Source organism: Atheta coriaria, unplaced genomic scaffold (genome assembly GCF_025399875.1).
Source record: "Atheta coriaria isolate IRGN ID8LTWV9N9 unplaced genomic scaffold, Caltech_Dcor_3.1 hic_scaffold_7_pilon, whole genome shotgun sequence".
NCBI classification, from domain to species: Eukaryota; Metazoa; Arthropoda; class Insecta; order Coleoptera; family Staphylinidae; genus Dalotia; species Dalotia coriaria.
Window position 1 is genome coordinate 1,738,253 of NW_027045449.1, and position 25,321 is coordinate 1,763,573.

General features: G+C 36.5%; 3 protein-coding genes across 6 annotated transcripts in view; 1 reads left to right on the forward strand and 2 right to left on the reverse strand.

Moving 5' to 3' along the window:
• The first annotated feature begins 170 nt into the window (after positions 1 to 170).
• Positions 171 to 3,115, forward strand: fwe (Calcium channel fwe). Of its 2 annotated transcripts, XM_065307372.1 has the most exons (6): positions 171 to 364; positions 466 to 586; positions 647 to 854; positions 923 to 1,030; positions 1,175 to 1,355; positions 1,541 to 1,682. In XM_065307372.1, exons 1-5 carry the CDS (start codon positions 362 to 364, stop codon positions 1,311 to 1,313), a joined length of 579 nt encoding a protein of 192 aa, XP_065163444.1. In that variant the 5' UTR covers positions 171 to 361; the 3' UTR covers positions 1,314 to 1,355; positions 1,541 to 1,682. The 2 variants fall into 2 exon arrangements, with proteins under 2 accessions (XP_065163444.1, XP_065163443.1); XM_065307371.1 differs by lacking the exon at positions 1,175 to 1,355 and having other exon boundaries at positions 186 to 364; positions 1,541 to 3,115.
• A 1,056-nt stretch (positions 3,116 to 4,171) lies between these two features.
• Ntmt (N-terminal methyltransferase) lies at positions 4,172 to 5,017 on the reverse strand. The gene is made up of 2 exons (XM_065307370.1): positions 4,486 to 5,017; positions 4,172 to 4,421 (listed from the first exon to the last, which is right to left on the reverse strand). The coding sequence occupies exons 1-2, from the start codon at positions 4,971 to 4,973 to the stop codon at positions 4,199 to 4,201; spliced, it is 711 nt and encodes a 236-aa protein (XP_065163442.1). The 5' UTR covers positions 4,974 to 5,017; the 3' UTR covers positions 4,172 to 4,198.
• Positions 5,018 to 5,270: 253 nt separating this feature from the next.
• LOC135795619 (pleckstrin homology domain-containing family G member 5) overlaps positions 5,271 to 25,321 on the reverse strand; it is a 30,855-nt gene continuing 10,804 nt past the window's right edge. Inside the window, exons 4-13 of one of the 3 annotated variants that reach the window (XM_065307361.1) lie at positions 12,284 to 12,556; positions 12,123 to 12,223; positions 9,816 to 10,092; positions 9,458 to 9,740; positions 8,846 to 9,402; positions 8,667 to 8,777; positions 8,458 to 8,604; positions 7,447 to 8,392; positions 6,566 to 6,693; positions 5,271 to 6,511 (exon numbers count right to left, since the gene is read on the reverse strand). In XM_065307361.1, the coding sequence (XP_065163433.1) occupies positions 6,416 to 6,511; positions 6,566 to 6,693; positions 7,447 to 8,392; positions 8,458 to 8,604; positions 8,667 to 8,777; positions 8,846 to 9,402; positions 9,458 to 9,740; positions 9,816 to 10,092; positions 12,123 to 12,223; positions 12,284 to 12,556 (2,919 nt within the window). In that variant the 3' untranslated portion in view covers positions 5,271 to 6,415. Of the gene's footprint in view, positions 6,512 to 6,565; positions 6,694 to 7,027; positions 7,271 to 7,446; positions 8,393 to 8,457; positions 8,605 to 8,666; positions 8,778 to 8,845; positions 9,403 to 9,457; positions 9,741 to 9,815; positions 10,093 to 12,122; positions 12,224 to 12,283; positions 12,557 to 25,321 lie in introns of those variants that run through there. The other 2 variants (XR_010549096.1, XR_010549095.1) reach the window with 2 other exon arrangements.

A 25,321-nucleotide genomic window follows, 5' to 3' on the forward strand; every position in this document is an offset into this window, starting at 1 on the left:
CAGCGTGAAAATTTACTTTATCTAAACAGGAAATACCATGTTGACTTGAATTTCTGATGATATTTCACGTTTTATAACTAAAACTTTACACTTTATAAGACAATTCCTGTTAACTTTTAATAAAACTTTAAATTATGCGCCATTTTGTTACGTGTGTTGCCTGTAAAAAACAGAACAGAAGCAGATCCGATTATTCCCGATTATAAAACATCGTATGTCGGCCATTTCCGCTCACTGCTACTCCTGCTGGAAACATCTGTCATCCTCACGGAGTCCGCTGGTTGGCTGATACGTCAGTTGGTGTTTGGCATCTGCTTGTGCTGCTCTTGGGGACGTCAGGGCGACATCATCGATCTATAACATGGTAAATACTCCAAATGAACAACCAAATCACCCGCAATTGTTTTCCATCTACGTCTGAGTGACATCTATCGTAACTAACAAAATGCGCCGTTTGTTTCATAGTCTTTCTCCGAGAAAATCGCGCAGATCATGGCCCGGCCGGGGCAGGATCCGAACGCCAAAGACGATGTGCCATGGTGGATGCGCTACGCAGGCCGGGGTCTCGGCACAGCCGGCAGCTTCCGTAAGTTAAAAAATATAAAAATTTAATGATTATATACTTATTATGTGTATAATATTCCAGTTGCAATTTTCCTGGGTTTCTGGAACTGTCTGGGCATCATCACCATCGACATGGGCTGCGTCATCAGCGGCATGTGGCAGATCCTCGCCGGCTTCATCGTCGTGTGCTGCGAGGCGCCGTGCTGCTGCATGTTCATTGATCACGTCCAGCGGTTGAGTGAAAAGGTTGAGGCCAGACCATATTGGAACAAAGCAGCTGCATATGTTGGGTATGCAAATATTCACCACAATAAAACCATCCTAATCCTTAAAAAATTTAAATATTATATTAATTTAGCTTGGCTATACCGGCGATTATCCTCTGCCCGGGCCTGGCGAGCATTTTCGGCAGTGGAATGATCTTTGGCACTGGAGTTATATACGGCATGATGTCCCTAGGCAAAAAGTAAGTTTTATTTTTATTTATGGGGAACTGATTGAAAACTTACATTTAATGTATTACTCAACTAATATCATTGTAAATGTCAGCGCTAACGTGTGCGTGTTGTTTTCGTCATGTGTGTGTAACTAATTGAATGTTGGTGATCAGAGGGTCTAGGGAAGACATGGCCGCGATGGCCTCGCCGCAGATGGCGACGTCGCCAACTGGCATGGGTGGCGGTATGGGTGCTGCTTCCGACCACCACACGACGCTCATGGAGGACCCGGACGTCTGGCGTCCGACATAAACGCCCACTCATTAACCACAAACTCACATAACTCACCAACAAGTATAATCATTATCTGCTGTTGTCGATTTTTCAGTTTCTTTTTAGTGCCTGTGTTGTAGCAACGTATTTTATTTATATTTCTATATAATAACAATTGTAGACGTAGCACATTCATTTATTTGCTAATAATTATCTCCACTTGCATTTTATGAACAAGAAAATAATTTTAAAATATAAATTTTTAGGGCGTCTGCGGAGGAAATGCGTTCGGCGGCGATGGCCAGCGATCAAGCGGGTGTCACCCGCCCGCCCAACTCGTCGATGCACTCCAACCTGGTGGCAAATGCGCAGCCGATGGGTTTCACTGGCGCGCCCGTCTTCGATAGCAACGTGTGAATCAACTCCACTCCGAAAATTCGCGGTTTTCCCATCGAAAAGTACTTCCAATTCACACAGCAGACACGAACACAAAACACGTACATACCCTTTCGGTGGTGAAACCGACGAGGCGGGAGTTTTAAAAAGCGTATAAAAAACAAAAACATTAGCAACTAAACACGAGTCAAGTGTGCGAGGGAAAGGTGCGCGAGCGAAACTCAAATAATCTACATAAGAGTAACTAATTATGAATTAATTCATTCAACTGGAAGACACAAATGTTTAGCTTCCCAAATAGCTATATGTCTAGATTAATATTTCTTCCGTTGATTTTTAAACCATGTTGTCCATGTATATTGATTAATTGATGATTGTAACTTATTATCATTTCTCTTGTGATTTTAAGACGTTTTAAGACTGTTTTATTATCGTATACATATTGTATTATACTAAGTCGTGGTGTTGAGGTCTCCGCAGGCAGCCGAGTTAGGTGTTAAGAGCAGGAAACAAATAGGAACAATCCTCGCGATTCGAGGATAGCATATATTAATTAATCATTTTTTTCCGGTGAAACCAAATCCGATTGGAAAGCAGCGCAGCGCGATCGATGAAATAAAAGCTAATCGAGTTAGGGGCAGTCACGCAAATGTCACAAGAATCAACTTGTTGGGAACCAATTGCTTGGAACACTGCCATCAGATACTGATTGGACGATAATTACATTTCAGCTCATTGAGAGATTATATAGTAAGATGGAAGGAAAGAAGTCAATGCATTACTAAAACATTTTATCTAAGGTATAATAAAACTAAGTAAAAACGCAGTAAGCTACGTATCGAGTATGAAAAACAAGGCGAGATAAGAGATAATACATTCCTTGAAAATGAGATGAGATTAATGGCGGTTGCATTTGTTGTAAGTGACATGCGCAATGCCGCACATATCAGCAATATTTACGCATCTGAGAAAATAAATGATAAATTCGTAGACGGAACACAAATATAGATGAAAATCATTCAGAAACAGAAAAAAAAAATAACACACACGATTTGTTTTAGTGTAACATGTCTAACAACAAAGTGTAAAATGTAAATGTACTAAATTAAGATGATGATGATTATGAGGATAATGATGGTTAGTCTTTGATGTGTATTATATAAGCATATGTTATGCCTAAATTATAAAAAATGAGAAACCAATTGTACCATAGTTAACGTGGTGTAAATATCAGTTGAAACCAATGATTTAGCTACAAATACTACAAGTATAACAACAAATAAAACAGTGTAGTGGTTTATAGTTGTAGCCGATGACACACACTTGGTATATATTTGACTCTTTGTAGATTCAACGTGTATGTGTGTATTCAATTTCGAAAAAAAATAAGCCAATATTGTTTCTGGCAACTGGCATCAAGTAAATAAATGTAAATTATTAATGTACCTAATGCAACAAACAATCTGTGGACTCTGTTTGTTAAAATTTCCCGTTTTTTTTTGTTTGTTTTGCGCATGTCAAACATTAATAATCAAACAACGTTGAAATTACATGTCAAAATTGTTTCGTTATAAATATTTTATAATTTTTTGATGTTTAAAGAAATTATTTGTTAAAATGAGTGAATTAAATTCAATTTTTCGGCCGCACACCTCCGATACTGTGCAGAAAGACTCACAGTTTAATGCACATGCGAATTTAATGTCTGCCTACGCATGCGCGTTGAAAGAAAAGGTCCAATTGGAGAAGCAAATTACAATTTTGAAGTTTACCAACTCTGATTTAGAATCGCGATTGAAAGAAGCTGAAGAAGACATGAAGCAATTAAAGAATAAACTACATCTTAATGAAGAGATGGTGACAACTTTAAAGAGACAAATTGAAGAGAACAAGCAGAGTTTGGTTAATGAACAAGAGGTTTATAAGAATTTCAGTGAGCAGCGCGAGGCGATGATCGCCGATTTACGTTCGGATATTAAAATACTAAGAAAACGGTTGTGTGGAACTACAGCGGATTTAAAAAAGTCAGAAAAACGCACCGAGATGTACAGAGAAAGATGTTTGGATTACAAAGACAAGTTGAGAGGCTTCGCCATTTTGTTTACATATTTCAATGACCCGCAAAGAGAAAAAAGTGAAGCAAGCGATGAATTGATCAGTGCTTCAAACTGTACGAGTTCCACGGGTGATCAAGACGTGCAGTCAAATTATAATGATGAAATTCTAGATGTTTTTAGGCGGTAATCGCGTCGCATTTGGCTTTATTACTTTTATTAATTGTACAATAGTACAATTTACGTAAAAACGTTTCAAAATTCTGTAAATATCTTCGTTATTCGTTGTTTTATCCCCAAAAAAACATAAAAATCCCAATATATTTTGAAGATCAACAATTTCACAATGTTAAATTCGTGTTAATGTACGAAAAATTCGCGATATTAAACCATCACCTCCCTCTAAACAAGTCTTCACAAAATAAATAATAAATTACTTACACAATCTTATACATAAATCGTGATTTGTTTATATCAAACCTCAGGTCTAAGTGCAAACATATACACAGTGTACAGATCTTTGGGAAAATGCATCTGCTTCTGTTTCTTGAAGCATTTCAGGCCAGCCTGCTTGAAAATATCCATAAAATGTGAATAGGATCTTGTAATTGATGAATCTGTGGAGTCCATTTCTATATTTGCAGAAGATGACATGTTTTCTTTCACTACTAAGAAGCCTTTTTCTGTTAGTGAAGCTCTGATGCAAAATAAATCAAAATTTGAAGAAAATTTATTCTTAAAAATTAAAAAAAGTATCTTACTTGCATCTGTTGAAAAATTTAACCAAATCTTCATCGATCAAGTGTCCTAGCACCCACTGACACCAAATAACATCATATTTATGCTCTGGTTGAAAATCCTGTAGGCCTACAGCATAATATTCACCTATTCGCTCTGTATGATTCACCAATTCAACTTTAGCTTCCTTTAAAAACTCTGCATTCTGCTCCACCAAATCCACCTTTTGAAAGAAAGATGTAAGGAGGCATCTGGTGATGCGACCTATACCTGCACCGCAATCAAGGGCGCGATCCTTGGTCAACTGCTTGTCTGTTGTGTATATTTGGTGTAGAAAATTTCTAGAACCTTGGATGTCGATCTGGGAAATGTGGCCGTAACCGCCGAGGACGGTGTTCTCAGTTGGAGGCAGGTGCGACCAGTAATCTTTGGCATTTTTGTAGAAATCTTCGTTGGATTCAGTGTTTTCCGTGGATATTTCGTTCGTTTCTACAGTCTCTTCTGGAAACATGATGGATAACCTCAAAATGTAACTGTTTTTAAATTCAGGGGAATGTGACACAAGTTACCAAGGATTCAAAATTGTAAAATTTCTATGGTTTTAGGGGATGAATAGTATAAAAAAACTTGTAAAAGCGTTTTTGAACAGCTAAATAACAAAAGAAACTTGATATTACTCTATTTTAGAGCAGATTCAAAGTGTTTTTGGTTAAAGTTTTTAAAAATATGACAATTTCTGAGGTTTTTTTTTACAGATTTGAAAGGTTTCCCTGATCAGTAGACACCAACACGAAACTCCACAAGCAAATTTAATGCTTGATATCACTTCTATTTGAATAATCATAATGCTTAACATACAAATCAATAAATATTCTCTCATTTTTTACAAAGTTCTTAATATTCTCGGACGTCCTGGCTGCAACACACAACCACATTACAAATAAAGAATTGTAGTAAAATAATGGAGCAATAACAAAAATAAATTAAATTCTTTCCCCTGTCTCCCTCCCTTTCTCTATCTCATATTCTCATTATGATTATGTTAAATTAAATTAAATCTAGTAATTATCGCATATATGTTCGTGTTTCTTTCATTGTATCACGTTCAATATATATTGTTGCAATGTCTTTTTTTTCATCAAAATCACAAAATACCATTCTATATAATAGTTTCGCGTTTGTATCATCGCTAAGAAGCCATCTAAGCCATAAAATATTCGTTGACATCTGCTACGGTTGTCGATAATAATTACTCTCTGCTCTGTTTTTATTTAGTAAGTAGAATACTACGCTTTTTCATGTGTGTTTTTCTTCTTTATACACAGCTTAAAAGTTAAAACTTACAAATTGTTCCAATGTTTCGTTTGGTTTGCTTCGAAAATATGTATGTATGTGTATGGTTGGTTGTATATACCTATTCTTAGAGTATAAGTATGGCTTATAATATTCCATTTGCTTACTTTGTTCCAATTTGTATCAAAAATTAGGCCTGTTATCGTTATTATATTCATTATATATTCATTCGTGTGTGTGTTTAATACCTCTTTTGTTTAGTGTCGGTGTATTTGTTCCTTTCTTTTCATTAGATTATTGTGTGGAATGTTTGCGCTTTGCTCGGAAAACGCGACGCACCAAAAGTTACAATTCGCGTCGCTTCTCCTCAAAATATTTACAAGATACATTGTATAATATCAAACAAAACCAGCGGAGCGCGTGACGCAAAACTCGAAAAAATTGTCATCGTTCACTCGTCGCTTCAAATTTTGTTTGTGGGTTTTTTGGTGGTTGGTCCTCTATGTGTTTAAAACTCTATATAAATATATAGTGGCGCAGGAAGACGTAAAAATGAAGAATCATACGCCATTAGACCATGGGGTAGTACAATGCCAGCGTGACCACTAGCAGTGTAGCGATGAGAAAACCAGACGCATCAAAGTCGTTGTTTAGGGGATGCTAGGTGTTGCCATCTTGATTTGTAGATGCCGTCGTGCTAGAGGAGCAATTCCAGGAGGACCGTTTTTGTATTCCACTGGTTGACGCTTCTTCTTTCTAAAAAATAAGAAATGTATGCAACCAACCTTACAATATATAATATTTTGTTACTTTTATATCATCAACGGTGCCGGCAGTGTGATAACGTCGGTTATCACTACGATGTGCACGCTTCATTGCTTGTCGATGATGACCGCGGCTGAAATCGCCAAAATCCTTCCCGTCCTCAGGACTAACACCTGAAAAATCATTAAATAACAACGTTTTCTTTCACTAAAAATCATTTTTGAAGTTTTTACAAGTTTTGAGCTTGTAATTGCTTCAAAAATGTCTAAAAAAGTAACAAATAACGAGATAATAATGCGAATGAATGTAATATTGATCAGCTAAACAAAAGGCGTGTGGGGTGTCCATCGCTAATTAGCATTCTAATCAAATATCGCAAGATAATCCACAAAGTCACAAAAAAGATCAAGAAGAAAGAAAGTTTCAAAAATAGCAGTGTTTCAGTGTTTGCGGATTAATTAATTAAAAAAGAGAGATTTAATTAGGGGAAACAAAAGCGGTGCTCACCGAGAGTCATTCATTTTTGTGAAGTTAGGCACTGATTGTGTTCTGTTTTGTTCATTTTTTACTTTTTTTTCGTTTGTCATTGTTGGTTGCGAAAGAGACAAAAGTGATGTTTGTGCATTTTCGTACGATTGCGTTTTCATTTTTGTTTTGCTTACTCTTTGAGTTTAAGGTTTTGTTAGTGTTTGTTTGCGTTACAAAGAGAGTTTGAGAGTTGCAGTTACGTCGCCTCACTGTTTTCTTCTTCTAAGAGAGCGGAATGAGATCAGAGACGAGACGAGAGACCGAAACAAAGCAATGAGTAAATATCATGATATCACTTTCAACACATCCAAGACGCCATCTTACGCTACACATAAATAACACCAGATGGCGTCTTTATACAATTTTACTAATGTATTACTGGTTGTTTAAGATCTTACCTGCTATCACTGGTACATCAAATTCACCCCCTGTTGTCGTGCTAGCACAAGCGGAAGTCACGTGACGTGTTTTAATCAATGGCGGATTTTTACTTTGGTTGATCGCCATTCCCCGCCTTAGATTCCCTCGTGTCGGCGATGGCGGCGGATAAGATATACCACGATGCGTCGGACTTAACAAATGCCCATTCTTGCTGGTGCTTGGTACGGAGAGGGTGTTATTGCTTAAAGTGTTGGGCGAGCCCAGCGCCAGATTGGGCAGCGATTGACCCAAGTGGTGAGCGTAGGTGGGTTGCACCGATAGAGTATTCGGAGTTTTGGTAAAAATTCGATGGCCTTTAAAAGAATTCTTTGCGCTGGTGCCACCCGAAGGTGATTTTTGATCCGCCGGTAATGGTTGCACACCTTCATCGCTAGATATCGACGCGGTGCGGTTTTCGTTTTCGACAGACACAGCTTTACATGATCCCAACGAGGATTGGTCATTCATTTCTACCGACCCGCTGTGACTATGCGCAAGAGATGATACTCTTGACGCACGGCTTGATGAAGCAAGCGGGGAGCGTGGTGCTTGCAGGCAGAAATGGTAATCATTTTCAGGGACATATTCAAAACTATAATCAGTTTCGACGCTTTCAGCTGGTTCAGTGGAAGGCATGAAACTGATTTTGGCTTGGGAGTAGAGCGTTTGCGCTTTGCAGATACCCTCCTTCCAACTTTTGAGTTTCTTCGCGTCGCTGTTTTGCAGAAGAAAAGCGCCGATGGCCATGTCAAGTTCGTTTTTATACACGCACGCAAGCGTAGGAGTTTCTTTGTTTATCTCCGTCACAACTAATTTATCGATGAGGTAGGGCATGCGGATTACACGCATTGTAGCGCCACCTTTCTTCGTTGATTGTTTACAGACCAATAGCATGTCCGTAAGAAGAAAACAATGAACTTCCATCTTAAAATAAAATATAAGAATAAAACATCATTAGCGACATCTAGCGGATGTTTTTAAAAGTTTACCTTTGACGTATTGCTATCTTTAAACTTCAAATCGCCTTCTAACAATAAATGTCGTCTTCGTTCTAATGGACAACCAAGCATTGGTTTGGTAAGATCAAGTTGGTTGTAGTTTTTCACTAGTTTTTCCAAATCATCATCTTTTGTTTCCTGAACAAGAAAAAATTAAAATTTTTAGGTTATATTACAGTTTTTAAGTGTTTATCACTTACCACAATATCATAACTTTCAATCCTTGCAATAATACCCTTAAGCCTCTCATTATCCTGCTTCTGCTTCAAACTAAAGTTCACATTATTGACAAAATCATCAACAGATCGAATCTGCAACAAAACCAAAACCACACTTATCCCTTGTCACACTCCCACAAACATAACCAATAAATACTAACCATAATGTTTAAGTTATCCCTGTCAATATCATCATCGGTATTCCTCAAGATAGCTTTCAGCAGTAACCCATACTTGGTGAGCCTCTGCATTGGCTGAACCAGGATATCCATTAGTCTCAGTCGATTGCACTCCTTCTGCGTCTCGCACCACGCCAGATACGCAGTGAACAATTCATTATGCGACAAGTTCTCGCGACAATAGTGTTGACACCGCGACTGTTCGCCGCAGAAGCGATAGTAAGCATGGAAGCAGTCCTTCAGTTTGAGGAAACCATCGCACATTGTTTCCAAACATGGCGGTTTCCGATGCGCGCGCATATCTTTCACCAGCGGGAAGAGGTAATTGCGCCAGAATTGGACGTTTGCGTCGAGGATATCGCTGATGTTGGAGAAAAGTTTGTTGGTGTCGATGTCGCGGAGGATATTCGACGCTTGCAGGTTGATGAGGCACGCGAGAAACAAGTCGGTGACCACTTTGAGGGTTTTGATGTAAGCTACTTCGGTTTTTATTAACTCCCAGAGTGCTATTTGTTGTTTTTGTTGCTTATCAGTTAATTCTATGGATAAAAATTTATATTAATGTTGAATGATTGAATTTTTAGGGAGTTTTACCGGTGATTTCGATTATTTCACGCCAATCGTCCTCGAGTTTATTGAGTGCTTCGTGTGAATCAGATCGAGAGAGGGTGTAGTTCTGCGCGCGTGGTACGCCGTAGCGGGAATAGTGGTTGAGATGTTCGATGAGCTGCTCCATCGATTGCTTGCCCTCCTTGCTGTTGCCAAAGAGGTTGGTCGACCACCGCTGTTTGCTCACCTTTTTATTCCCGTCGTAATCGCCGGTGCTGCATTCTTCAGTGCTGGAGCTGAAGAAACTCGTCGTGCGCGGCCGGAAATTCTATTTATAAATAAAATAACATATAGGTAAAAACTTATATAAATCGATATATAGGTAAATATAATTTATATTTACGCCTGATAGTTTTCGCGAATGCGAAAAATAATGCGTCTCCTTGGCTTGCTGAGGATGTTGCAGTGATAATTGGGGTTGAAATTGGCCGGCGTGCGATAGATGCTTGCCGCTGGTGCGGCCATCTTTGGCGGTGACCTTAACGTGTTTACCGACCAGACAGGCGGTATCCTGTGAGAGGGAGAGCCAGGATTGCACGTTGGACTCGCGATCACATAGCCATACGTCGCATGTGGATAATTCAATATTTCGCAGTTCACAAAGTTTTGTTAAAGATTCACTGCAAAGAAAAAAAAATGAATTTTAATTTATTTTTTATGAAATTAATGGAAACACTCAGTATATATTCATTAATTTTCATTTTATATCGTTTTGCGTTACTTATATAATGAATTTATGGAAATAATGAATTTTTAAGTTGAAAATGCGGATTATATGAAATATGGAAGTAGATTAAGTATCTAGTGTGCTAAGTGGCACTTTAACAACGTTTAGCAATATGATGCTTATGATATTTTATCTATTTTCACATTATTTCCACTTTAGTTTTTGTATTTGAATTTTTTATGCACAGGCGCAAACTCCACCCCGTGACTAAAGTACTTTAGTCACAGTTTTTCCTGTTCGTGATTAAAATATCACTTTTTGTGCTTCGAAACCGTGAAAAAAGTAAAAAAATAAATAACACAACACTTAATAAACAATAAAATATCAAATTATTATAATTCTGTGCACTCTCAGTAAATGATAACTGCTGTGACGTGATGAAATATGACCTAAGTTAGCCGCAGTTGTCAAGGCCGAAAATTGCTAATTTTCTGGCGGCGCGAAGGACGCCCGACGCGCGCGCGACGTAAGACATTTGCTTTTAACTAAAAGGTTAATAAATCAATCCGAATGGAAAGCTCGGAAGGACGTGCCCGGCAGACGAGCGGCGAAATTAAGGCCGGGCGTAACGCGCATCGAATGTAACTACGTCTGTACGTGTGTCTTTTTCATTGCCTAACGATGCCCCGGCATTCGAGGGTTTAAACTTGCGCTTTGTCGATGGGGCAAAACGCGAGAGAGGATTAAGATCCGCATGCCAGCATCCCGACATTCAATGCGTATATTTAAATGTTGTCCTTTCAGTAACAAGCATTTTCTTGACTGGAAGCTTTTTTGAAAACTCGTTCGGAGCTTTCTGCTTGTTTTTGCATCAAAAACGAAAAGAATGAAGAGAAGAAACAAAAAAGAAGACGAAGGGTATTGACGGCAATTCAATGATGTTTGTGCGATACGCGCTTGAAGCTTCGCGATTGCTTCCTATTTACTCGTCCTTTCAGAGCGCAGAGCGCTGTCGACGTGATGAATTGGGACATTCACGTTCGACGGTGTGTAGTTCACCTTTTGCGGTTTTCCTGGTGATTTTTTTATATTATTTTTATTTGTAGAAAGATGCACTTTAAAGTGTACCAAAAATACTCCTGTAAATTAATTTTTGCTCTTTTAATATTTAATTAAATTTTTGTACTCGTATATTGTGAAGGTGTAAAAGAAGCTTGTCACGCTCGTCACGTCTTGGTTTCTTCGCGAAAGAGTGATGGCGCCGAAGGACACAAAGTACCCTCATAAATAGTCCTTTTCGCCTTGTAAATTAAGTGGTTCTCGATGCCTTGATACTATCAAGTTAATTGCGATCGAAGAGGACGCGCCGGCGTGAATAATACAAATCCTCTTGATGGACGACTTTTCGTACGCTGGCAAAGCGTCATTTCTTTTACCAATTTTCGATTTATTTCAATCGTCAATTGAGCTTCCAAGCACGTTTTCAAACAAATAAAAGAGGGAAAATGCTAGTGTTTAAACTGTATATAAAACAAAGTTGTTAGTTACATCTTTTATAACTCAAGAACGGCTGGACCGATTTTAATTATCTATGATTTTCCTGACTTGTCTTGACTTAGAATAGAAGAATAATTATTAAAATATTAAAAATTGTGTAGTTAAGGGTGTTAAATAAGGGCTGAAAGTTGGTATAGAGCTTAAATTGCAGTTAGAGTTGAATAATTGAATTCCAGATGGCGCTAAAGTGCATTATTAGTATTTTTTTTAACTGGAAAATCTTTTTGATGAAATCAACATATACAGGGTGTTTTAATTAAATTTTAACTAAAAATTATGAAGAAATCACAGCAAAAAGCTAGTTTAACCTATTTTTTTCTTTCCTAAACTAAACTAAAATGACAATGACATATATTTCCTCCCCAAAGACATTTTCCCCAATTTCCTGTGATTATTAATAGCTGAGTTATAGACTTTGTAACTTACTGCAATGTGACACCTCTGGCAGCAGGAAAAAACAACTCCGTATCGTACGTAGACTCATCGCCGACCTCAAAATTGACACTGAAGCATTCACTGCTTGATTTCTACCAAAAACAACAACAATAAATCAATATTAATCAATATAAACTCTTAATTAAATATACCTGCGATCGACTCAACATATGCCGTCGATACGTAGGAGATGGCGACGCAGTCGGCGGTGAAACACTCGCCGGCACTTGTTCAGGAGGTGCCAGTAAAGGTCTTGTAGTAACAGCAGCACAATCCGACTCAGACTTTGCGTCCTTCAAATGCCCTTGAGCCTCTGGGCTAGGACTACAACTGGGGGCGGCGGTGGCGGCCATTGTACTCGCCGGCGGTGCGCTACCCTGACGCATTTCCAACGTGTCCAAGTGGTTTAAACTTCGTGAACGCACCTGAAACAATAAAAAAAAATTAAAATAAAAAACGAAAAGAAATGAAAATTTAAAACAAATTACGATAAAATTACTTGTGTAAACAGGGTGTGGCATTGGTATTGAAATATCACAGTAGGATATCAGCAGGAAGTTTAATATCGTAATGAATTCTTGTTATACTACTTAAATATACCGAGAGATAAAAAAAATCGTAAAAAAGTAAAAAATGAATTTTTCTTAATAAAATTGTAGTAAATTTTGTGTTACACCCTGTATAAATAATTCTTATTTGTACTCCGCGCCTTTATTTTACAAGACAATGGACGACATGCCTACAGGATAACGCCGGGACGCGTGTAAGTTAATAAAGTCTCGTTGGCGTCGCCAGCGTCGTGCGATAAATGTCCTCGCCTCCACCATGCGTGTTTTTTTTAACTAAACAATACAATTTACGCACACACACACACAAACGCACAAAGATGGTGTTTAAATAGTAATAAGTCTTGTTTATTGCTTGTTAGCTTGCCGAAACCCCTGCGCAAATAACACCCCGCCGCCTAGTGGCGAAATAATGAAGCAATAAATAACAGAGGCACAGACGCCATGTTGGAATTTGTTTTTCTTTTGCTTACAAGAATAAAACGTTTCTTTACCTGTTTTGTTGCGAATTTAGTGCGGAAGCATTTTATTCCGCGCAATAAAAAGTTTAAACAGACGACAAAACGTGTAAAGGCGTGTAAAAGGATGTAGTAATATCATACTGGCGAGGATTGCAGGCAATTGTAGCTGGGAAATTTAGTAGTTTGCCTGCGAGCGCAGAAATTTAATTTGCTCAAGCGCGTTCGAGTCAAACGTGCTGACTTTATATCAAATAATATTCCGACAGCGTGCACAATGTGCGAAATTTTCATGGAATAAGGTGGAAAATGCTGGTACAATAATATAGAATCAAAATTTACTCAATAGATGGCAGCATTTACACGAAAAAATGAAAAGAAATTTTTTACGTTTTTTTTTATAATAAAAAACTTATTTTCTGTTTCTGTGAATATGAATAATAAGAAAAATAAGAAAAAAAGTATTTTTGTGTGTAAATATGCTGGTTTTATGCATGTTTTCGGTAACAACTGTAATGTTCGTTGCGGGGTTGTTTTATGGCTTCGCATTTCAGCGCCTGGTATTGCCAGTTGCTTAGTGCTTAAAGCGTTTATTCGTATTAATTCCGTCGGAGTTATTGCGGAATTAATGTGCGGAATGCGCTCGCAGCCGCCGCCAGCCGCCACCGCCGCACAACACCCAACTAGACATTCGAAACGTACGACGCACATCTAAACCAACGCCATTGTGTACTTTCGGTGACGGCGGGGTGGGCGAGAGTTGTGCGATGTGATGAATCCGGCATCGCAAGTCGCCGACGAAATTAAACGAGACGATGCGCATTGGGAAGAAGTTGCGCGTTGAGTGAAACATTTGCGGGTGTTAATTCATGTGTTTTAATTAGTATCTACCTGTGTTAATCGTTCATTAAGTAATTTAAGTAATAAAAATGTTGTTAATTTGAGAAGGAAAACAAAAAACAAAATTTTGAGATTTTAATTTTTTAATTTTTTTGTTAAACTGGTTATATACTAATTATTTTAGTAAAAATGCCGGTAAATATTTCCTGAAGTAAAATATGAATTCCGCGTCGCTCAGTTGTATTCACTTGAGTTATGGTTAAATGATTTTGTAGTAACGCAACGTGCACCCTTACAAATTAGCTGAAAAATCGTGCTTAAGTTATAGAAATTTGCATTGCAATTTGTATGTATGTTGGGTTGCATAATTACAACAATATTTCAAATGTTACCGTCGATGTCATGTCTTTGAAAAAATATTTTAGCTCATAATTACTAGAAATTAAAATATTTTTCGTCGTTACACAGAGAAAATTAATAAAAACCAACAAAATTACACAAATTTTTACGTTATACGAAGTTTTTCGTTAAATATTCAGCAGCATTAAACCAAGAAAACATAAATATATACAATTTATGTCATAAATTCGAAGAAATGCGTCCTGAAATCGTAAATACTAAATATTTACATCGCAATGAATGAATACGTCTTCTGTGATTAATGATTCAACTTCACACAAGTTGTGTTAAAGGGTGTCAACGCAACTATAAAATAATTACACGTTAAGAAAGTGATAAATTGAGTTTTCTTCACATTTATGTCGTTTCTGAATTTATTTTCTCGCGTATCTAAAGTAGTTACACACATATACCCATACACATCAGCAACTATTACGATACGATAAGAGCTTAATGTTTCTTATCAATTTGAAACTTTAGACGCGGCACGTTGCCCTTTCGGAGGCGGCGAATGAGGCGGCGACAAACGCGCCGCGTCTCATAAGCGACGCTCAATTAAATGTAATTGAATTGTCAATAATATCAGACAACTGGAAGATTGAATCAGGCAATCAACGGCGACGTGCACGGCGCAGTCCTTCGTTAGTGACTAACTAACATGACGTTGCTATATTATACAAAGTGCGCAATTAACTCATAAATGTTTAAAATTAAAAAATTGATTTTTTGTTGAATTTATAACCAAATTGTGTAAATTGACAAATTTGTGTATTTTAAAATTAAAAAGAGAAATAAACAAAATTGTCCCATTTGATTACGACCACGACCACAATCCTTGTGATTAAATTAGACCGGAAATCTGGATCTAGGAAATCTCACTGAATTGGAGATGATTCGATTGTGACGATGCCTGCGCAAGCATACAGCCAACTTGGAAATGTATATACGCCGGGAAAACTTGAGGTTTTCCACTTGCGCGATTAGTTTCGAGGAGTCCCGCATCCGCAATCCGGTCGCGTATCGCCTCGAGTTTGACTTTCGACCCTCGATACTTAGTTTGACTTTCCACTAAACTAAAACTATTGTATTAACTATCCATCCGGGCACAGGAGGGGTGAAAAGTCACAGGACACAAATCACAATTGTCAAAATTAAATCAAAACAGTTTTTTTCTACTTTTTCCATGGTTTAGTGACAGGAAAAGTGAAAATTTAATCATAGGTGGCTAAAATCGTGACTAAAGTACTTTAGTCACGGGAATGGAGCTTACGCATGCGCATAAAAAGTTTAAATACAAAAATTAAACGTGAAAATAAAGTAAAAATAGAAAAAAATAACTAAACGTGGATAAAGTGTCACTTAGCGCACTTGTTACATAAAATACATAATACACTCAATATAAAGTATCTAAAAATAATCTGTTTGTTTCCAAAGCAGTTAAAAACACATAAAATCACATAAATAAAAAAAGATTACAAACGGATTATAATGTCCAGCATGCGAAGACGGTATAATCATGGCGGGTGTATCGTGTATGCGTGCGTGATGTGATTTAAATAATAAACAAGCAAATAGACGAGAATAGATTACAAAAGGACAAAGGACGAGGAACGCGCAGGCAACATTTGAATATTTTATTCGCAGCTGAATGCTCATTTAACTCACTGTCACAAATTAATAAACATGTGTAAAACGCATCCCCTGTTTATCGTGCGCACAACACGAACTTTTTATCGTTTTTATGAAGCTTTAAAGTGTCACTTTGTTACATTTTATTTCCGTGTAATCAAAATTAACTTATCGTTTTATTTTCTACGGAATTAAATAAAATTTGAATTTTATTTCGTTATATTTATATTTGTTTGATGTTTTCAAAGCCTTTAAGAAAACGATATTTACATCCCTGAAGGGTTTTCGATACACCCGCAGCTGATTATTGATTCAACACGGAAACGACGCGAGCAAACGATGAAATGCGAAACTCACAGCGCTAGCAACAGAAATAAAAAAAAAACGACCGCGTTGTAACGTGTTGTATAGTCGTGCTGTTAGGTTATGTATGCATGCGACCGGAAGCCGCATGTTTGCGCATATTTTCCCATCGATATGATACGTTTTCATTGCATAACACTCCGCACACGCCAAGGCAACTCTTTTCACTCGCGCGCCCTACGCAACTTATTGAACGTGACCGCCGCGCAATTGGTGATTTCCCAGGAGGGTTATACCATATTATACCATCGACCTAACCTCAATTATAAATCACATTTTTCTCATATCGTCGTTTTTTAAAGATGCCCGTGTGATGGTATGCTAAGAATTTTGAAAGTTTCGCTGAATTTTCGAGAATATTGTGATATTAATCGAGTTTATTGGTGGGGAAATACCCCCACGGAATGTTCGGCGTGGCGGGTAATAAATATTCGCGTATGCCGCGCGTCACGTTGCGGTCTGACTTCGCATTCCTTAAAGTCCGTCTTCGGGCTTTTTTTTCATTCCTCCGCGGAGGGGTGAGAGCAGCGGCTTAACTGCCAGCGCGTAAAATTTACAGGATGTCGTAATATCTTCGCCTAGTTTGGTGATATTTTACTGTTTCGTCTCGGGAGCTCGTAAACTCGTGTGGAAGTAATTTGAAAATGTGAAAATTTCGGTTTTAACGCGTCAAAAATTATTATAGTCGTGAATATTCACTGTTGGAGCTATTTTGTCCTTAGGATATGGATTAGGGGTGTGAAATACCGGTATTAATGTCGATATACCGGTATTTTTAATAAATACCGATTTTTTAATTTTCTTTTATAAAAACGTCGAAAAATTCGGTATTAACCTTCAAATACCGGTATACCAAAATACCGGTATAGAACTAAAAATTCACAATCCTCGTGTGAATTATTGTATTCTTGGAATCTGAATTAGTGGTGTGAAATACCGGTATTAATCCCGGTATTAATACCGGTATACCGGTATTTTTCTTAAAATACCGATATTTTTCAATTAGTTGGGATTTCTACCGGTATATAGATATTTATGATTATTAAATTATTTTTATAAATACCGGTAATACCGGTATATCAATATTTTGATTTAAAAATACCGATTTTTGCCTTAAAATACCGATAAACCAAAAAACCGGTATTAAAATAAAAATTCACATCTCTCGTTTGTATCACTGTGTCCTTGTGATATGGATATATCCGGATAGGATTGCCCTAAGCGCGTAAAACGTAAAACCTTCGTCAATGGAGCTTTGTGCTTTGTGCGATTGCTTAAACTGAGCGAAAAAAAATAAATAAAAAAACCGAATGAAAATGCTTCGGGTGTTTCGCATATCTTTGAAGTATTTCAAGCGCGTTAAGAGGTGGATTTTGAGTGACAGAATCGCTCCAGGATGCGTGCTTAATAACACTTTATATTTTATAGGAAAAAATATTATTTAAAATTTTAAAAGTCAAGTTAATTAAACTTTGGAACAAAAACTTAATGAAAACGTTTTCGATTAATATTAAATCTAAGCGTTATAATAAATGAAACGTCACGGTTTGTGGGTGAGCGTGTCATAATATGATATTTAAAAAATGGCAACAAAGGGCTCGACTGCGGCCGTGCGAGATAACGCGCCGAATGTTTTAAAGGGTAGTGAGGGATGGCAGCAGCGGCGCTTGTGGCAGCTGGGGGCGGTGGTTGGGGTATTGCCAGTCTCTTTTTGGACGCACACGTCGAGTGAGTTGGAGTCCTTCATGACGAGCGCGCGGGTGTAACAATCATTTCGCTCGCGCGTCATGATTTATGAAGTGGAAGTTTTTCGCGTCGTAAATTTAAAGCCGCACACGGCGAACACTCGAAATACACACCTGGCTGACACCTTTCGTGGATTACCTAACGCATTTTCTAAAACGACTTGTTTATTTCTTAAATCTTGACTTTTTTTTTAGGTTTTTGGAGGTTTTTCCAAAGAAATTCTTAATAAAAACGTTAAGTTGAGAAAGAAATTACAATATAGTATTTTTATTATTATATACTAGCTTTAACCCGCGGCTTCGCTCGCGAATATCTAAAATAATGAAGTTGCTTCCGCACGCGTCTCTAGTCACAGAAGAAGTAACAATGAAGTAGAATGGCGGGAAGTTTAAAATGGCTGAAAGTATAGTCTATGGAAGTATAGTGTACAGTCTCCATAGTGTAGTCAATTGGATTTGATGTTGACGTAGCTGTCGGTAATACAGTGTGATAATACAGTGTGAGGTACTGTAGTACTTAGGGCTGAGCTTCATTGCTGGAATGCTAGATGGCAATAAAGTAGTCAAATAGCCAGATGCAGAGGTATTATTGGCTAAACTATTTCTTCATTTTATTTAAAAAAATATTTTTTTTTATTATATAAAAAGTAGCCTATAACCATTCGGGGACCACTAAGAATATGTGTACACATTTTCATGATGATCTGTTAAGTAGTTTTTTTCATGAAAGTGTAACAAACATCAGGACTTTCGCATTTATGATATTAGTAGGGATTGGCATTTAATCATGTTATAGCGCGGTTTTATGAAGTGGAGAAACAAAAAATAACAAAATATTGAAATTTTACGCGGATTGGCATCTGTTTAATCTGTTGTTAGGCTGGTTATAAACTCAATTACTTTAGTAAAATGCCGGTAAATATTTGCTGATGTCTAAATATGAATTCCGCGTCGCTCAGTTGTTTTCACTTGTGTTATGTTTAAATGATTTTGTAGTAACGCAACGTGCACCCCATCAAATTAGCTGAAAATCGTGCTTAAGTTATAGAAATTTGTATTGCAATTTGTGTGTATGTTGGGTTGCATAACCACAACAATATTTCAAATGTTACCATCGATGTCATGTCTTTGAAAAAATATTCTATCTCATAATTTCTAGAAATTAAAATATTTTTCGTCATTACACAGAAAAAATTAATAAAATCCCATAAAATTATACAAATTTCGTCATTATAAAAAGTTTTTTCAATATAAAATAAATTTTATTTTTAGATTATCTAATAAAATATCAATTTATGACCAAATAAATTATTTTCTCGTATTTCTTTATTTTTGCATTTCTTTTTCTTTCGCTGAAGACATAAAAAAGGCGACGGCCTAAATTTCTAAAAATACCCTGACCGATGAAAGCACATTCCGAAGGATGAAGGATTTCTCCGTTGTGACCGACGTAGGTATATAAAAGTCGGTGTCGCACGTCTCATACTTCATAAAGGGAATCAATTACCCTTTTCGCTCTTCGATTTAATTCGCGCGCCGTCGTCGATTAGGATTACCCTTTCGCACACACACACATTGCTTCTTTTTTATTACATGCCCTGTGAACTAATAAAACGCGTTATTAATTCGCCGATTGCCTTTCGTCCTTTAATCCACGACTGGAATTTTTACTCGGTTACTTGGTTACTTGGATTTCAGGTCGAGTGATTTTACGCTCGCCCCGCGGCGATAATAATGCGCACGAAAGGGTCAGCGTGCGAAAAATGCGTGTTGGAGGTGGTTGATGATTTTCTAGGGGGGTGGGTGTGCGACGAAGCGAATCGATCATGTGCCTCGTCGAGCCGAGCACTTAGCCTGCCTAAAAGGACATAATGCAATGCGCAAAAAGCACACGAAAAGGGGTGGCGTCAGCGGCGGCGGCGGCGGTTCAACCGCAGAAAGAATCCACTTAGCTAATAATGGCGCCCTCGAACATTACGCACAATAAAATCTTACGTCTGGGGATCATTCACTCACGCGCACTCCACGCGCGCTAATTGCAAGCAAATTACCCGTATGGCAATTAACACTAAATGACGCACAAAAACTAACTTAGGTATTATACCCAAGGGAATAATCTACCTAACATTTTATTTTTCAACATTAAAAATTCTCAGCTTTTTTGTTTCTGAATAAATAACTAAATGAACTTATCAGAAGATTAATGGCTTCGTTCACTAATATTCTTTTTTTTGCGCGCACCTAATGATATAAAGACAATAAGCACGTGAAAAAATCGTTAAAACGTTCATTAATCACGCATTACGCACAAATCACGGATGTCAATCGCTATAATGCGCGCCTTTGTGTGCGTGGCTTGATTAAACACGCAAATGCGTTCCGATGATAAATTGCGATTAGCACTTTTGATATCAGACGCAAATAAAAATTCATTTTTCATCATCATCAACGCAATTAAATAAAATATACTGTGATTATACAACAAACTCCGCATTACGTCAAAATTTGTATAATTTGGTTGGTTTTTATTAATTTTTTCTGTGTAATGATAAAAAATATTTTCATTTCTAGAAATTATGAGCTAGAATATTTTTTCAAAGACATGACATCGATGGTAACATTTGAAATATTGTTGTATTTATGCAACCCAACATACATACAAATTGCCATGCTAATTTCTATAACTTAAGCACGATTTTTCAGCTAATTTGTTGGGCTAATTTGTTACTACAAAATCATTTAAACATAACACAAGTGAATACAACTGAGCGACGCGGAATTCATATTTAGACTTCAGGAAATATTTACTGGCATTTTTACAAGAGTAATTAAGTTTATAACCAACTTACAAAAAATTAAACAGATGCAAATCTACGTAAAATTTAGTTTTTTATTATTTTTTGTCATTTTTATAGATTGATCAATATATTGTACCATTATATTGATGCATATTGATTAATATAGCCCCACTAATATTATAAATGCGAAAGTCCTGATGTTTGTTACACTTTCACGCAAAAACTACTTAACCGATCATCATGAAAATTTGAACACATATTCTTAGTGGTCCCCGAATGGTTATAGGCTACTTTTTATTTAATAAAAAAATATTTTTTAAATAAAATAAAGAAATTGTTTAGCCAATAATACCTCTGCATCTGGCTATTTGACTACTTTAACGCCATCTAGCATTCCAGCAATGAAGCTCAAACCTAAGTACTATAGTACCATCACACTGTATTATCACACTGTATTACCGACAGCTACGTCAACATCAAATCCAATTGACTACACTATGGAGACTGTACACTATACTTCCATAGACTATACTTTCAGTCATTTTAAACTTCCCGCCATTCTACTTCATTGTTACTTCTTCTGTGACTACAGACGCGTACGGAAGCAACTTCATTCTTTTAGATATTCGCGAGCGAAGCCGCGGGTTAAAGCTCGTTGTCAATATATGTTTATATTATTCCAGGTTAATCCATATATAGTCACATTATCTCTAATGTGAACCAATTTTAAATTTTCTCAGACAAATAAAAAAACGAACACAAATTCCATCATAGTAACGATTGTAATCATAATTAGCGCAATAACGATAAGTAATTAGAGACATAAAAGCGCGCGCTTGCTCATTTAAATTCATTACCTAGGACTAGCCAAATTTTAAATTTACGACCGCGATTGCTTCGCATTTATTCGAGCCGCACAGAAATTGGCGTTATTACCGTATGCAAATTAATTTTATTAATGATACCCGCACGCTGCCCTGCGCACCGACTTTATTTATGCGCTCGTTAAATTTCGTGCCCACACAGTTTCAATTATTTATATCTTCGGAGATTGTTTATGCAATAACTTCTAAACCAACCGCAACCTCCACCTCCACTGCAGCCACACAATAAATGCTATTGAATTTAATTAATATCATTTATCATATTGTTGCTTCACGTGAAACGTGAAATTCGACGTCGGGCGGTTATTTTTAGAATCTCGGGCATGTTTTCGATTGTAATGTAGATTTAAACTGTCAGAAAAATGTCTGAGTGATGAAATATCTCAATATCGCGCGCGCGATGAAAGATTGAGAGATTGAGAGAGGGCGGCGGCGGCGAAAAGTTGAGGCAGGGGTTGGCGGAATGTAATTTCGAAATGTAAACGAGCCGAACTCGGTCGAGTGGCGCTTCATTTCGTTTTCGTGATTTCATTTTTTTTCATTCGTTTGTTTGTTTCGGTTTTCATTGATTCGCATTCGTTGGTATTCAGTTGTTACCAAAACACATTTTTTTCTCTTTTACTTTTAAAAAGACACAAAAAGTGGTAATTGAATCACAAAAGGCCAAAGTCGTGACTAAAGTACTTTAGTCACGGGGTGGAACTTGCGCATGCGCATAAAAAGTTCAAATACAAAAACTAAACGTGAAATAAAGTGAAAGTAGAAAAATAGCGTAAACATCATATTGCTAAACGTGGTTAAAGTGCCACTTAGCGCACTTGATATTTAATATACCATTATTTAATTTGTATTTATAGTATTATGATTTAAAAATAAGTAAATAAATTAATTTTTATATTTTTTGACCTCTTTTAACAAATAATTTATAAAAAATGCCATTTTGCACCTTTGGTTTTACTTTGAAAGCCCCGCGTCGCGCTTGATAGGAAAACTTTTAATTTGTTCGACTTTTATTTGGCACAGCCGACGCGATTTTTATATTAGCGCGAAACTTTCCTATTTGCATGAGAATGCGGCACGCCGTAAAAAATTATTATTAAAAAATTTCCCCGGCAAGAAAATTCGAATGGAAATCGAAAAAATAAGCGTGCGGAATTTTTCTTTCAATTTTTCTATTAAATTTAAATATGTATAACTTTCCTCTCGCTGGGAAAACGTTTACACTCTCGATAAGAGCGCTTTCTGAGCCTTTTAAAGCCGTGTTGTAAAATTTAAAATCGTTCACGACAGGTTGTCGGGTGGTAAACTAATATCATATTCGCGGCGCGTCGCCGTCGTCACCGCTTTCCGGATTCGCCAGAGAAAGCGCCAAGTTCATTAAAAGCTTTCGATTATTGAGGATGGAAATGGAAAATAGCTGCCACCTGCCGTAATAGTTTTTAATGTCTTTTCCTTTTCCGCTGGCGCGAAAGGTAAAGCTCCTTCGCTTCTAATTTCAGCGGAAGGAACGTTCAGGGTAAACGTATTTACGTTCTCTCTGTGTGTGTGTTTTTTTTTTGCTTACAGGACAATAAAAGCTCTAGGACTGCGGGGAGTATAGCTATATTGAAGGCGTTTTATTACCGGAACATCCGGCTACAAATTAATGTTTTGCAGGTTTTACCACTCCTTCATTTTAACAAGTTATGACGAATTTAATGTTTTAAAGTTGCGCTACTTTTAGATATTATAACTCGGAACTTAAAAGTCGTAGAATATTAAGAAACATATCATTGGAAAGAGAATTTAAAGGAGAATAACTAGTATTAAAAATATTATTGATGGAAATTGTTTATAATAAGTTATTAAAGAAAAACAAAAAGTTTTCAAAATTTTTTTTTCAAAATTTTACGAATTTTACGTTCAAAAGTTGCGCTACTTTTATTTATTGTAACTCAGAGATTAAAAGTCGTAAAATTTTAAATGAAATGTCATTAGATAGAGAATTTAAAGGAGAATAACTTACGTAAAGAATAAAATTTATATTAATTATTAATAATAAATTATTAATAAAAAAACAAATCGTTTTCAACATTTTTTCAGGGATTTTAACGAATTTCTTGATTTAAAGTTACGTTAATTTAAGTTGTTATAACTCAAAGCCAAAAAGTCGGAAAATATAGAATAAAATATCATCGAAAAGAGAATTTAAAGGAAAATAACTTGCGTGAAGAATAAAATTTGTATAAATTATAAATAAGAAATTATTAATAAAAAACAATATGTTTTCAATTGTGTTTTCGCAGATTTTAACGTATTTTTTAATTTAAGTTTATGTCACTTTAAGTTGTTATAACTCAAAGCCAAAATGTCGTAAAATATTGAATAAAATATCATCGAAAAGAGCATTTAAAGGAGAATAACTTGCGTAAAGAATAAAATTTTTATAAATTATAAATAAGAAATTATTAATAAAAAACAAAATGATTTCAATTGTGTTTTCATAGATTTTAACGTATTTTTTAATTTAAGTTTATGTTACTTTAAGTTGTTATAACTCAAAGCCTAAAAGTCGTAGAATATTGAATAAAATATCATCGGAAAGAGAATTTAAAGGAGAATATCTTGTATAAAAAATAAAATTTATACAAATTATTAATAACAAATTATAACATAAAAATCAAACTTTGGCAAAACAAAAATTTTGCTGAATCAGTAATTACTGATAAACTCTTCCTAAACTCCTTGCAAAACTCTTCCTAAATCTTCGGTTTATGAAAATGAAGTCTCCGTATTAGATTTTATATGTTTGAACTTTTGCCCAATCCTCCCGCAGGATTAACCCAGTTCCCCGGAGGTAAATTAAACGATAAGGAATTAAACCAAGTTGGTGTGTTTGTGCGCCGAAATCTTCTTAAAGACGCGGTTTAGGTGGGCAGGTTGGATGTTGGAGGTTGTTATCCTTGAAAATCGCAGCACAATAATACGCGTGTCAAGCGCGCGCCTATTTACGGCCTACAACAGTCTTGAAGGAAAGCCTCCAAAGATACCTTCTCACATAAACCCTATTGTCGTCATTGATTACGCTCAGAAATTCGCCAAGCGCACAACGGCCAAATTCTCACACAAAACAAAAAAAAACTAATAAGTAATTAATTATATAAATAAAAAAAATAAATACAAGATAAATAATTAGTTATTAATAATTTTTACACCCTGTATTTGTTTAGTGAAATTTTGGGAGATTTGTATGTTGATATGGGTTTGCTGTATTTGTCAGCGAACAAAGTTCTCTGCTCGTTTCACGTAATCCGCATTATCATTCCGCGCGACACGTTGAAATCTTGTCGCGTTCAGTCCACTCCCACCCCCACCGCAAGTCCTTTTGCGTTTCTCGTCCTGCTGTCGTATGTGCCCACAAATCCCTCATACAAATATCATATACATAGGTATGTTTGAAATTAAATTTTTTGATTTAATAAAATTTAATTTTTGAATTTAAAGCTATTTGACGATAGATGGCGACACT

Excerpts from the sequence above, each read along its gene's own strand:
- fwe (XM_065307371.1), top strand. Across the intron at positions 587-646 it reads CGGCACAGCCGGCAGCTTCC|TTGCAATTTTCCTGGGTTTC; the intron begins GTAAGTTAAAAA and ends ATAATATTCCAG. Across the intron at positions 855-922 it reads AAAGCAGCTGCATATGTTGG|CTTGGCTATACCGGCGATTA; the intron begins GTATGCAAATAT and ends ATATTAATTTAG.
- Ntmt (XM_065307370.1), bottom strand. The coding sequence starts at position 4,973 with ATGTTTCCAGAAGAGACTGTAGAAACGAACGAAATATCCACGGAAAAC. Across the intron at positions 4,422-4,485 it reads AAATTTTTCAACAGATGCAA|AGCTTCACTAACAGAAAAAG; the intron begins GTAAGATACTTT and ends ATTTTGCATCAG.